This window comes from Cebus imitator, unplaced genomic scaffold (assembly GCF_001604975.1).
Source record: "Cebus imitator isolate Cc_AM_T3 unplaced genomic scaffold, Cebus_imitator-1.0 Scaffold750, whole genome shotgun sequence".
In the NCBI taxonomy this organism is placed as follows: Eukaryota; Metazoa; Chordata; class Mammalia; order Primates; family Cebidae; genus Cebus; species Cebus imitator.
The window spans coordinates 403,288-417,603 of record NW_016108065.1 but is presented as its reverse complement, the minus strand read 5'-3'; the positions used below and the strand labels follow the sequence as shown (position 1 = coordinate 417,603).

The 14,316-nt window shown below is 57.2% G+C and overlaps 1 protein-coding gene and 1 gene segment (V, D, J or C); both read left to right on the top strand.

The window, feature by feature from the left end:
* LOC108296890 overlaps window positions 1-2,748 on the top strand; it is a 67,481-nt gene extending 64,733 nt beyond the window's left edge. The window contains 1 exon segment of the V gene segment in view: window positions 2,289-2,748. Coding sequence covers window positions 2,289-2,608 — 320 coding nt within the window.
* Window positions 1-13,798, top strand: part of LOC108296891 (immunoglobulin lambda-1 light chain-like) — a 95,802-nt gene extending 82,004 nt beyond the window's left edge. Inside the window, exons 3-4 of the mRNA XM_037735206.1 lie at window positions 9,544-9,581; window positions 13,339-13,798. Of these exons, the coding sequence (XP_037591134.1) occupies window positions 9,544-9,581; window positions 13,339-13,658 (358 nt within the window). The 3' untranslated portion in view covers window positions 13,659-13,798. The remainder of the gene's footprint in view (window positions 1-9,543; window positions 9,582-13,338) is intronic.
* The last annotated feature ends 518 nt before the right edge of the window (window positions 13,799-14,316 follow it).

Genomic DNA, 14,316 nt, shown 5'->3' with positions numbered 1-14,316 from the left:
CTCTTCAAGTGATGGGCCAAGACAAGGATGCAGGTCCAGGCCCAATGTGTCCAGGCCCCACACTGCACGTGCCCATGCGCTCTGGGTGCATCCCGTGCTGGTGACAGCCTTGAGGACAGGCTGTGTGGGTCACTGGTGCCTATAGGGGACTGCAGAGCATGTTCATGTGGGTGCATGTGTAAGCCAGAAGGAGCTGTCAAGGACAGCAGAGACCCCCACATGTAGAGATCCTGGAGGAAACCACTCTGCCAGTGAGGCCTATGACCCCCTTGAGGACCTCTCCTCTGTTCCATTGCAGCTCTGATCCAGCACACACAGCCCATAGGGAGGAACCTGCCCCACAGGCTCAGAAGGGGGACTCGGGCAGTGACCTGTGACCTGCTCCTTGAGAACAGCTGAGCCAAGGGTGCTGGAGCTCAGGCCTTGCAGGAGGGTCTGTGTCCCCGTGGTCAACGTCATTCTCCCCACAACCCCCAGTTGCCATTCCAGGCCGATCCCTCCATGAGCTTCAATGCTGAGGGTTTGGCGGGGGGCATCCAGGACCCTCCCTGCCATTTCCAGCTTCTCAGAGGGGTCCCAGCTGCACCATGTCAGTGGTGTCACCCGATGCTCACCTCCTCCTCCTCCTCCTCCCTGGCATTCCTGACACCAGCTGATCCCGGCCACCCAACTGCCCCTCAGAAATGTGATTACATGGAAAACAATTCCACACACAGACCGGTCAACAGCTCCCATGACTGGGGTGGATGAACTCCTAAGCCCCAGGGAAGTGATATTCAGGTCAGTGGAAGGCAACCCACCCGGGGCTCACCCACCCATGAGAAGAGGGGGCTGGACCCTGGGCCTTGTGAGCAGCTGCAGGGGGGCCTGGGTCGGGCATATCAGGAGGGTTTGTGTGCAGGGCTATATCACAGTGTAATGTGTTCGGCGGTGGCACCACGCTGACTGTCCTCGGTGAGTCCCCTTTTTCTCTTCTTCTGGGTCTAGGGAGAGTTCAGGGGACACTTTCCTCTTCTTTGTGCTCTGTCTGGGGCAGGGGTCTCAATCTTTCTGGGGTCTGCTTCCATTGCCTTTTTGCTGGCCCCAAACTCCTCCAGCCTCTCCCTTCTTAGGCACCAGATGGGGCAGGAAGGGAAGATCCCAGTGACATCTTTCCGCCACCTGCTCACACCTGACCGTGCCGTTGCCTCATGGGCATTCTCCCTGGGCTCTGGGATGTTCCACTCCCTCCCTCAGAGTCTGAGGGCCAGGGAAAAGCAGAGCAGGGGATCAGGCTAGGGTACCAGGGTCGTGGGAAAGGGAAAGAATGCAGGAAACAGCTCAGCTCTTAGGGTTCTGGGTCCTAACTATGGGGTTGCTTTAAACGCCTAGAAAGGAAGCCTTTGACTGGGGACTTGGGGAAATCAAAGGGGACAAAGATGGAGGAAGAATGTCCTGTAATAAGGTGGTCCCAGCATGCTGGGTCCCTCCTCGTCCCCCAGGACAGGCAGGCTGCCGTGGACAGGGTGGGTCTCAGGACACTCAGGCCAAGGCTAGAGCCTTCCACTCACAAAAAAGGAGAGATCCCAAAGCAGATGCCAGGGGAGGAACTCCTGCTGGGCACAGGTGCCAGGGAACTGGCAGGGCAGACAGACATCCTAGAACAGCCAGATCTCCCAATATGACAAGGAGACCCTGTGGAACACACTCAGCCCCAGGCTCAGACCAGAAAACATACCTCACAGCAAGGCCTCATTCTCCTGGACTCCCAGGGACTCCTGGGGACCCGGCCCCGGGACTAACGCCCTCTCCCCAACACGGGAGCTCGGTGGGAAAGTGAGGTTGGGACTGCAGTGATGGCGCCAGGGGGACCCCTGGGAAGAAACTCACTCCTCAAAAGGGAGGAGAACCTCAAAACAGGACAAAGAAGCCCTCATGAACAGACACAGAGGGACCTGGCAGGGCTGTTGAGACAGAGATATTCCCTGAGGAAAGACGGGGGCCCAGGGCTAAACCCTGCCCCGCCAGCAGCGGAGAGCACAGGTGAGGTGAGGCCTGGCTGACAAGGAGGGGAATCTAGAAAGGAGGCTGGAGTGAAAGAGACCTGATTCTCTCCAGTCCTCGGACACTGAGGCACTTTCCCTAGGAAGGTGAGTGTCCCCATCACCGCCAAGCTGACCTCCTGCAGGATGGGCCCTGCCTGAGGTCCCTGTCCTGGGCCTTACTCCTGTGTCCACCTCAAGACTGAGGCCGGGAGCTCCCAGGTGGACACCAGGACTCTGACCTTCTGCCCTTTGCCCCTCTCTTAGGTCAGCCCAAGGCCACCCCCACGGTCACTGTGTTCCCGCCCTCCACTGAGGAGCTCCAAGCCAACAAGGCCACATTGGTGTGCCTCATAAGTGACTTCTACCCGGGAGCCGTGACAGTGGACTGGAAGGCAGATGGCAACAGCGTCAGGGATGGAGTGCAGACCACCAAACCCTCCAAACAGAGCAACAACAAGTACGCGGCCAGCAGCTACCTGAGCCTCACGCCGCAGCAGTGGAAGTCCCGCAGCAGCTACAGCTGCCACGTCACGCACGAGGGGAAAACTGTGGAGAAGACAGTGGCCCCTTCAGGATGTTCTTAGGCCCCCAACCCTCACCCCACCCACGGGGCCTGCAGCTGCAGAATCCCAGGGGAGGGGTCTCTCCCCCAATCCCAAGTCATCCAGCCCTTCTCCCTGCACCCAGTAAACCCTCAATAAATGTCCTCACTGTCAACCAGAAAGCCTGGCTTTGTGTTCTGTTTAACTGGACCAACCTGCAAGATGAACAGAATTCTTTTCACCTTGTGGGAATGGAGCCAGGGAATGGAGTCTGGATTGCTTTGAGGGGTAGTTCCACCGGCACCCAGAAAGGCCCAGAGAATATTCCAGAACAGAGCTTTGGGCAGCAGGTCCCAGGATTGCCCCTCTTTCCCATACATGCTGGGTTTGTGTGGACATGTCCACCTCCATGGCCTGGAGCCACCTCTCCTTGGTTCCCCATGGCCGCCAGGAGAACGAGTTCCCTCCATGGATCGTCAGGCCTCAGTCCCTGGACAGCCTCCCTCTCTCGAGCAGACCTTCCTTCTCAGGCCAAAGTAGCCTCTGCAGTCTGTGGGCCCTTGACCTCCCCAACTCCTTAGGGCCCCACCCTGTTTCTGACTCCCAGGATCCTGCCCTCTACCCCCACATCCATCTCTGAAGCAGGCACCCACTGGACTCTGACACTCTGGACCCAGGTCACTCACCCCACAGGCCGACTGGGTACCTCTGGTCCCACAAGTGTCACCAGTGTCCCAGTTTGTACTCAAGTCCCCTGGGGGATAAGAGTCAACTCTGCTCTCTCTCACCCCTAACTAGCCAGTCCCAAACTGACCACACCTCAAGAACCTAATGTCCAGGTGTCCATCGATAGTCACTGGGACCCGGGGAAGTCACAGTCAATCATGAGATTCCTGACCAGTGCCATAGACGTGCCTGTAAACCAACTGGTCTCCTTAAGAGCTGTATGTGGGGCGTAAGAACCCAGTTGATTATTGTCCCAGGAGGTAGCACAGGGTAGCAGGCCTGGGCTATGAGACAAACTCACATACACACATATTCACAAACATAAACATACATGCGCACCTCATATGCACACAGATATCCAAAAACAAACATGCCTGCATGCAAACACACACACACACACACACACACACACACACACACACACACACACTCCGGTGCTATTTAGAATTACTACCACGTGGACATCCCACTGGGGCCTGTGCTAGGCATCCAGGACCCTCCCAGGGGCCTCAGTTCTCCATAGGGGACCAGCTCCACCTTCCCTGTGGCATAAAAAGGCTTCTCACTTCTTCCATGGTGACAGTCTCCAAAGGAGCCTAGCCGGGACACATGGCTTGCTCCAGGACATCCAGATGTGATGCGCAGATATGCCTCCTCCCCCTCCCCATTCTGGAGGGATTCCTAACTTCCAGGAAAGTGTGCATCCATCATAGGGACCAACCACCTCACCCTCCTATCGGGCAGACCTGCTTCATGACAGGGCCGCTGGACCCGGGCACCCGAGCAGCTGAAGCAGGGAATGGGTCCGGTGTGTCAGGAGGGCTCTGTGTAGGGGGCTGTGTCACTGTGTGCTGTGCTCGGAGCCGGCACCCAGCCGACCATCCTTGGTAAGTTTCCCAGCTTGTCTCCTCTTTGAGGTCCCAAGTGAAATGTGGGGAGCTTCTTCTTCCCTTGACTGTCTTGTCTGAGGCTAAGGTCTAAGCCTGCCTGGGTGTCTGGAACCTCTATCCCTCCTTGTCTGGGCTTCCACGTCATTGTGGTAACCCAGCCTCTCTGCGGTGCTGTCCTCTGGGGGTCCCGGCTATCGGGCTATGTTAACCACAGTGGCAACAGACCTTGGACTGAGGACTTGGAGAGATGGCAGAGGAAACAGGAGGAAGACAAAGATGGAGAAAGAATATCCTGGGAGAAGGTGGCCCCCGGTGCTGGGTCACACTCCCTTCCCCAGGACAAGCAGGACACCATGGACAGGGTGCTGGGTCTCAGAAAACTCAGCTCCTAAACGTGGACCCTTACCAATTCCCCCACTGGGGGAAGACCCCAGAGCAGATGCCCAGGACAAGGGCTCCTGATAGGGACGGTGACTGGGATGCGTGCGTGTTTGTCAGGGAAAACCCACTGGAGACTCAGATCCCCAGTATAACTTCTGACAACATGGAGACCCTTTCGAACAGACACAGCTCCATGTTCAGCTCCGAGAGTGAAAAACAATGCCTCAAATGGAAGGTTCTGATCAACTGGAATCCAGCTCCTGAGACCGACACCCACTCTCACCAGGCAGTGCCGAGGGGTCTCTGCAGGGAGATGGGATGGGGGCTGCAATGATGGTGCCAGGGGAATGTGTGGGCAAGAAACCCACTTCCTGTGAGAGAGAAGAGCCTGAGCCCAGGACCAGCAGCTGCCCTGCATGAAGAGATGAGAACAAGGGGAGCTGGTAGGAGGCGTTCAGACAGACACCCCCAACACAGACAGAAACCCAGGCTGAGAGGTGGTCCCAGATGGATGAAGAGAACTCCATCCCATCTAGTGCGGAGGGAGCACAGTTGGGTGTCCGTAGGTGATGGGACATATGAAAAAGAGGCAGATGCAAGACGGAGTTTGTGACTCCCCGAGAGTGGGGCACTGGAGAGCCTCCCATTTGACAGTGAGTGTCTCCGCTCACCACTGACCTGACCTCACTCCAGCAAAGGTCCGGCCTGAGGTCCCTGCCCTGGCCTTAGTCCAATACTCACTTCAAGACTGAAGTCAGGGGCTCCCTAGGTAGACACCAGGACTCTGACCTCCTGCCCCTCGCTGACCCCACAGGTCAGCCCAAGGCCACCCCTTAGGTCACTCTGTTCCCGCCCTCCTTTGAGGAGCTCCAAGCCAACAAGCCCACATTGCTGTGCCTCATAAGTGACTTCTACCCATGAACCGTGACAGGGGCCTGGAATTCAGATGGCAACCCTGTCACCAAGGACATGGAGACCACCAAACCCTCCAAAAGAGCAGGAACAACTGGGCGGCCAGCAGCTACCTGAGCCGGACGCCTGAGCAGTGGAGGTAACACAGTACTTACAGCTGCCACATCACACATGAGGGGAACACCATGAAGAAGACAGTGGCCACTGCAGGATGTCCTTAGGCCCCCAACCCTGATCCCAGGACAGATTCCCTCCCACCACAAGTCATCCAGCCCTTCTGCCTACACCCAGTAAATTCGCAATAAATGTCCTCCTTGTCAATCAGAAAACATGCTGTCTGCTCATTTTTGTTTATACATTTTCCATCCTAAATTGACCATCTCCAAAGGTGAATAGAATCCTTTGAACTTGGGACAAAGCAGCTGCAAAGCATCCTGATGTTTCTCTGAGGCACATTTTGTTCATCACTCTATCCCCATAGAATGTTCCAGAACAAGGAAATAGTCAGACCGAGACATCTTGTTTCGTACCCACGTCTCTGCTGTGCTTCCTGATGCCCTGTGGACATGTCCACCTCTGGCTGCCCGGGATCACACTCTCCTAACATCCCCACGGCCCCAGGAGAACATCTCAGCCCCCTTCCCTGTTGCCCTCCGCCCTCACTGTCCAGATGCTATTCCTCCCTCAAGGTGTTTTTCCACCCCGCTCCAAGGCCACACGGTCACCCCACCTGTATTTCCTCTCATCAAAGCCTAGACTATGTCCCCTTCCTCCTGGGCACACTCTGTTCCCATCATCCCAAGGACCGTGCTCTCTGCCCCCACAGGGCCTCCCTGTAACAATCACTGATAGGACCCTTACCCCCTGGACCTGGTCACTCACCCCACTTTCCCCTCTGGGTGCCTCTCATCCCACATGTGTCACTGGATGTCCCAGCTGTATTTAAAGTTCCTAGGTGACAAGTGTCAGCTCCTCACTGACGCCACTATGAGTGCCTAACGTCCTGAGTGCACAAGTTGTCAATTGGCTGGGGAGTTGAGTTCAAAGTCAAGAGTCAGATTCTGGGCTTATGCCAACGGCTTGGGTGAAGCTGACTTGTCTTTTGAAGAACACAGCATGAGATCTGAGTTCTAATACACAAACACACAAACACACACACTGCACACACGTGCAAACACACACGTGCAGACACACAGTGCGCACACACACACACACGTGCGCACACACACATGCCCGTGTTAGGCATTCATCTGGGAGGATCAGGAAGTGCCCAGGTAAAAAGGGCTTCAGTCAGGCCTAGGTTGGGACATGAGCAAAGCAAAGCTTGGACCTGCAGTCTCCAGGTTTTGGGACTAGAGGATTGCCCCTGGCCATGGGAAGATGGGGCGGGATTTTCTGTCCAGGCCAAGAATGAAACAGGAGAGGATGAGGACAGGATTCTGACCGGGGAGCAGCAGGCCACATCTCAGAGGTAGGTGAGGCGCTTGCTGTGAGGGACATTGTTGGGGACTGAGGGGTGCCTGGTGTGTGTCCGAGGTGTGAGCTCTTCAAGTGATGGGCCAAGACCAGGATGCAGGTCCAGGCCCAATGTGTCCAGGCCCCACACTGCACGTGCCCATCCGCTCTGGGTGCATCCCGTGCTGGTGACACCCCTCAGGACAGGCTATGTGGGTCACCGGTGGGCATAGGGGACTACAGAGCATGCTCATGTGGGTTCATGTGTGAGCCAGAAAGAGCTGAAGTAGACAGCAGAGACCCCCACACGTAGAGATCCTGGAGGAAACCACTCTGCCAGTGAGGCCTATGACCCCCTTGAGGACCTCTCCTCTGCTCCATTGCAGCTCTGATCCAGCACACACAGCCCATAGGGAGGAACATGCCCCACGGGCTCAGGATGGGGACTCAGGCAGTGACCTGTGAGCTGCTCCTTCAGATCAGCTTAGCCAAGGATGCTGGAGCTCAGGCTTTGCAGAAGGGTTGTGTCCCCCTGGTCAACGTCATTCTCCCCACAACCCCCAGTTGCCATTCCAAGCTAATCCCACGGTAAGCTCCAGTGCTGAGGATGTGGGGGGAATCCAGGACCCTACCCACCAGTCCCAGCTTCTCAGAGGGGTCCCAGCTGCACCATGTCAGTGGTGTCACCCGTCGCTCACCTCCTCCTCCTCCTCCCTGGCATTCCTGACACCAGCTATCCCGGCCACCCAACTGTTCCTCAGAAGTGCGATTACCTGGAAGACAACTCCACACACAGACCTGTCAACACCTCCCATGACTGGGGTGGATGAACTCCTAAGCCCCCAAGGAAGTGATGTTCGGGTCAGTGGAAGGCAACCCACCTGTGGCTCACCCACCCATGAGAAGAGGGGCCTGGACCCTGGGCCTTGAGAGCAGCTGCAGGGGGGCCTGAGTCGGGCATATCAGGAGGGTTTGTGTGCAGGGCTATATCACAGTGTGTTGTGTTCGGCGGTGGCACCACGCTGACTGTCCTCGGTGAGTCCCCTTTTTCTCTTCTTCTGGGTCTAGGGAGAGTTCGGGGGACACTTTCCTCTTCTTTGTGCTCTGTCTGGGGCAGGGGTCTCAATCTCTATGGGGTCTGCTTCCATTGCCTTTTTGCTGGCCCCAAACTCCTCCAGCCTCTCCCTTCTTAGGCTCCTGAAGCAGAAGGGTGGGAAGACCCAATCAACCCTTTCTGCTCTCTGCTCTGTCCTGACCCTGCCAATGTCACTCATGGGCATTCTCCCTGGGCTCTGGGATGTTCCACTCCCTCCCTCAGAGTCTGACGGCCAGGGGACAAGCAGAGCAGGGGCTCAGGCTGGGGTACCAGGGCCGTTAGAAAGGGAAAGAATGCAGGAAACAGCTCAGCTCTTAGGNGGATCAGGAAGTGCCCAGGTAAAAAGGGCTTCAGTCAGGCCTAGGTTGGGACATGAGCAAAGCAAAGCTTGGACCTGCAGTCTCCAGGTTTTGGGACTAGAGGATTGCCCCTGGCCATGGGAAGATGGGGCGGGATTTTCTGTCCAGGCCAAGAATGAAACAGGAGAGGATGAGGACAGGATTCTGACCGGGGAGCAGCAGGCCACATCTCAGAGGTAGGTGAGGCGCTTGCTGTGAGGGACATTGTTGGGGACTGAGGGGTGCCTGGTGTGTGTCCGAGGTGTGAGCTCTTCAAGTGATGGGCCAAGACCAGGATGCAGGTCCAGGCCCAATGTGCCCAGGCCCCACACTGCACGTGCCCATCCGCTCTGGGTGCATCCCGTGCTGGTGACACCCCTCAGGACAGGCTATGTGGGTCACCGGTGGGCATAGGGGACTACAGAGCATGCTCATGTGGGTTCATGTGTGAGCCAGAAAGAGCTGAAGTAGACAGCAGAGACCCCCACACGTAGAGATCCCGGAGGAAACCACTCTGCCAGTGAGGCCTATGACCCCCTTGAGGACCTCTCCTCTGCTCCATTGCAGCTCTGATCCAGCACACACAGCCCATAGGGAGGAACATGCCCCACGGGCTCAGGATGGGTACTCAGGCAGTGACCTGTGAGCTGCTCCTTCAGATCAGCTTAGCCAAGGATGCTGGAGCTCAGGCCTTGCAGAAGGGTCTGTGTCCCCGTGGTCAACATCATTCTCCCCACAACCCCCAGTTGCCATTCCAAGCTAATCCCACCGGAAGCTCCAGTGCTGAGGATGTGGGGGGAATCCAGGACCCACCCCAACAGTCCCAGCTTCTCAGAGGGGTCCCAGCTGCACCATGTCAGTGGTGTCACCCGTCACTCACCTCCTCCTCCTCCTCCCTGGCATTCCTGACACCAGCTATCCCGGCCACCCAACTGTTCCTCAGAAATGTGATTACCTGGAAGACAACTCCACACACAGACCTGCCAACACCTCCCATGACTGGGGTGGATGAACTCCTAAGCCCCCAGGGAAGTGATGTTCGGGTCAGTGGAAGGCAACCCACCTGTGGCTCACCCACCCATGAGAAGAGGGGGCTGGACCCTGGGCCTTGTGAGCAGCTGCAGGGGGGCCTGGGTCAGGCATATCAAGAGGGTTTGTGTGCAGGGCTATATCACAGTGTTATGTGTTCGGCGGTGGCACCACGCTGACTGTTCTCGGTGAGTCCCCTTTTTCTCTTCTTCTGGGTCTAGGGAGAGTTCGGGGGACACTTTCCTCTTCTTTGTGTTCTGTCTGGGGCAGGGGTCTCAATCTCTATGGGGTCTGCTTCCATTGCCTTTTTGCTGGCCCCAAACTCCTCCAGCCTCTCCCTTCTTAGGCTCCTGAAGCAGAAGGGTGGGAAGACCCAGTCAACCCTTTCTGCTCTCTGCTCTGTCCTGACCCTGCCAATGTCACTCATGGGCATTCTCCCTGGGCTCTGGGATGTTCCACTCCCTCCCTCAGAGTCTGACGGCCAGGGGACAAGCAGAGCAGGGGCTCAGGCTGGGGTACCAGGGCCGTTAGAAAGGGAAAGAATGCAGGAAACAGCTCAGCTCTTAGGATTCTGGGTCCTAACTATGGGGCTGCTTTAAACGCCTAGAAGGGAAGCCTTTGACTGAGGACTTGGGGAAATCAAAGGGGACAAAGATGGAGGAAGAATGTCCTGTGAGAGGGTGGCCCCAGCGTGCTGGGTCCCTCCACGTCCCCCAGGACAGGCAGGCTGCCGTGGACAGGGTGGGTCTCAGGACACTCAGGCCAAGGCTAGAGCCTCCCCCTCACAAAAAAGGAGACACCCCAAAGCAGATGCCAGGGGAGGGACTCCTGCTGGGCACAGGTGACAGGGAACTGTCAGGGCAGACAGACATCCTAGAACAGCCAGATCTCCCAATATGACAAGGAGACCCTGTGGAACACACTCAGCCCCAGGCTCAGACCAGAAAACATNGACAAGTGTCAGCTCCTCACTGACGCCACTATGAGTGCCTAACGTCCTGAGTGCACAAGTTGTCAATTGGCTGGGGAGTTGAGTTCAAAGTCAAGAGTCAGATTCTGGGCTTATGCCAACGGCTTGGGTGAAACTGACTTGTCTTTTGAAGAACACAGCATGAGATCTGAGTTCTAATACACACACACACACACACACACACACACACACTGCACACACTTGCAAACACGCACGTGCAGACACACGGTGTACACACACACACACGTGCGCACACACACATGCCCGTGTTAGGCATCCATCTGGGAGGATCAGGAAGTGCCCAGGTAAAAAGGGCTTCAGTCAGGCCTAGGTTGGGACATGAGCAAAGCAAAGCTTGGACCTGCAGTCTCCAGGTTTTGGGACTAGAGGATTGCCCCTGGCCATGGGAAGATGGGGCGGGATTTTCTGTCCAGGCCAAGAATGAAACAGGAGAGGATGAGGACAGGATTCTGACCGGGGAGCAGCAGGCCACATCTCAGAGGTAGGTGAGGCGCTTGCTGTGAGGGACATTGTTGGGGACTGAGGGGTGCCTGGTGTGTGTCCGAGGTGTGAGCTCTTCAAGTGATGGGCCAAGACCAGGATGCAGGTCCAGGCCCAATGTGTCCAGGCCCCACACTGCACGTGCCCATCCGCTCTGGGTGCATCCCGTGCTGGTGACACCCCTCAGGACAGGCTATGTGGGTCACCGGTGGGCATAGGGGACTACAGAGCATGCTCATGTGGGTGCATGTGTGAGCCAGAAAGAGCTGAAGTAGACAGCAGAGACCCCCACACGTAGAGATCCTGGAGGAAACCACTCTGCCAATGAGGCCTATGACCCCCTTGAGGACCTCTCCTCTGCTCCATTGCAGCTCTGATCCAGCACACACAGCCCATAGGGAGGAACATGCCCCACGGGCTCAGGATGGGGACTCAGGCAGTGACCTGTGAGCTGCTCCTTCAGATCAGCTTAGCCAAGGATGCTGGAGCTCAGGCTTTGCAGAAGGGTTGTGTCCCCCTGGTCAACGTCATTCTCCCCACAACCCCCAGTTGCCATTCCAAGCTAATCCCACGGTAAGCTCCAGTGCTGAGGATGTGGGGGGAATCCAGGACCCTACCCACCAGTCCCAGCTTCTCAGAGGGGTCCCAGCTGCACCATGTCAGTGGTGTCACCCGTCGCTCACCTCCTCCTCCTCCTCCCTGGCATTCCTGACACCAGCTATCCCGGCCACCCAACTGTTCCTCAGAAGTGCGATTACCTGGAAGACAACTCCACACACAGACCTGTCAACACCTCCCATGACTGGGGTGGATGAACTCCTAAGCCCCCAAGGAAGTGATGTTCGGGTCAGTGGAAGGCAACCCACCTGTGGCTCACCCACCCATGAGAAGAGGGGCCTGGACCCTGGGCCTTGAGAGCAGCTGCAGGGGGGCCTGAGTCGGGCATATCAGGAGGGTTTGTGTGCAGGGCTATATCACAGTGTGTTGTGTTCGGCGGTGGCACCACGCTGACTGTCCTCGGTGAGTCCCCTTTTTCTCTTCTTCTGGGTCTAGGGAGAGTTCGGGGGACACTTTCCTCTTCTTTGTGCTCTGTCTGGGGCAGGGGTCTCAATCTCTATGGGGTCTGCTTCCATTGCCTTTTTGCTGGCCCCAAACTCCTCCAGCCTCTCCCTTCTTAGGCTCCTGAAGCAGAAGGGTGGGAAGACCCAGTCAACCCTTTCTGCTCTCTGCTCTGTCCTGACCCTGCCAATGTCACTCATGGGCATTCTCCCTGGGCTCTGGGATGTTCCACTCCCTCCCTCAGAGTCTGACGGCCAGGGGACAAGCAGAGCAGGGGCTCAGGCTGGGGTACCAGGGCCGTTAGAAAGGGAAAGAATGCAGGAAACAGCTCAGCTCTTAGGGTTCTGGGTCCTAACTATGGGGTTGCTTTAAACGCCTAGAAGGGAAGCCTTTGACTGGGGACTTGGGGAAATCAAAGGGGACAAAGGTGGAGGAAGAATGTCCTGTAATAAAGTGGCCCCAGCATGCTGGGTCCCTCCTCGTCCCCCAGGACAGGCAGGCTGCCGTGGACAGGGTGGGTCTCAGGACACTCAGGCCAAGGCTAGAGCCTTCCCCTCACAAAAAAGGAGACACCTCAAAGCAGATGCCAGGGGAGGGACTCCTGCTGGGCACAGGTGCCAGGGAACTGTCAGGGCAGAACTCCCAATATGACAAGGAGACCCCGTGGAACACACACAGCCCCAGGCTCAGACCAGAAAACATACCTCACATCAAGGCCTCATTCTCCTGGACTCCCAGGGACTCCCGGGGACCCGGCCCCGGGACTAACGCCCTCTCCCCAAATAGGGGGCTTGATGAGAAAGTGAGGTGGGGACTGCAGTGATGGCGCCAGGGGGACCCGTGGGGAAGAAACTCACTCCTCAAAAGGGAGGAGAACCTCAAAACAGGACAGTGTCCCTGGGACTAACGCCCTGTCCCCAACAAGGGGGCTCGGTGGGAAAGTGGGGTGGGGACTGCAGTGATGGTACCAGGGGGACCCCTGGGGAAGAAACTCATTCCTCAAAAGGGAGGAGAACCTCAAAACAGGACACAGATGCCCTCATGAACAGACACAGAGGGACCTGGCAGGGCTGTTGAGACAGAGATATTCCCTGAGGAAAGACGAGGGCCCAGGGCTAAACCCTGCCCCGCCAGCAGTGGAGAGCACAGGTGAGGTGAGGCCTGGCTGACAAGGAGGGGAATCTAGAAAGGAGGCTGGAGTGAAAGAGACCTGATTCTCTCCAGTCCTAGGACGCTGAGGCGTTTCCCATCGGGAGGTGAGTGTCCCCACCACCGCCAAGCTGACCTCCTGCAGGAAGGGCCCTGCCTGAGGTCCCTGTCCTGGGCCTTAGTCCTGCGCCCACCTCAAGACTGAGGCCGGGAGCTCCCAGGTGGACACCAGGACTCTGAACTTCTGCCCTTTGCCCCTCTCCCAGGTCAGCCCAAGGCCACCCCCACGGTCACTGTGTTCCCGCCCTCCTCTGAGGAGCTCCAAGCCAACAAGGCCACATTGGTGTGCCTCATAAGTGACTTCTACCCGGGAGCCGTGACAGTGGACTGGAAGGCAGATGGCAACAGCGTCAGGGATGGAGTGCAGACCACCAAACCCTCCAAACAGAGCAACAACAAGTACGCGGCCAGCAGCTACCTGAGCCTCACGCCGCAGCAGTGGAAGTCCCGCAGCAGCTACAGCTGCCACGTCACGCACGAGGGGAAAACTGTGGAGAAGACAGTGGCCCCTTCAGGATGTTCTTAGGCCCCCAACCCTCACCCCACCCACGGGGCCTGCAGTTGCAGAATCCCAGGGGAGGGGTCTCTCCCCCAATCCCAAGTCATCCAGCCCTTCTCCCTGCACCCAGTAAACCCTCAATAAATGTCCTCACTGTCAACCAGAAAGCCTGGCTTTGTGTTCTGTTTAACTGGACCAACCTGCAAGATGAACAGAATTCTTTTCGCCTTGTGGGAATGGAGCCAGGGAATGGAGTCTGGATTGCTTTGAGGGGTAGTTCCACCGGCACCCAGAAAGGCCCAGAGAATATTCCAGAAGAGAGCTTTGGGCAGCCGGCCCCAGGATTGCCCCTCTTTCCCATACATGCTGGGTTTGTGTGGACATGTCCACCTCCATGGCCTGGAGCCACCTCTCCTTGGTTCCCCATGGCCTCCAGGAGAACGAGTTCCCTCCATGAATCGTCAGGCCTCAGCCCCTGGACAGCCTCCCTCTCTCGAGGGGTCCTTCCTTCTCAGGCCAAAGGAGCCTCTGCAGTCTGTGGGCCCTTGGCCTCCCCAACTCCTTAGGGCCCCACCCTGTTTCTGACTCCCAGGATCCTGCCCTCTACCCCCACATCCATCTCTGAAGCAGGCACCCACTGGACTCTGACACTCTGGACCCAGGTCACTCACCCCACAGGCCGACT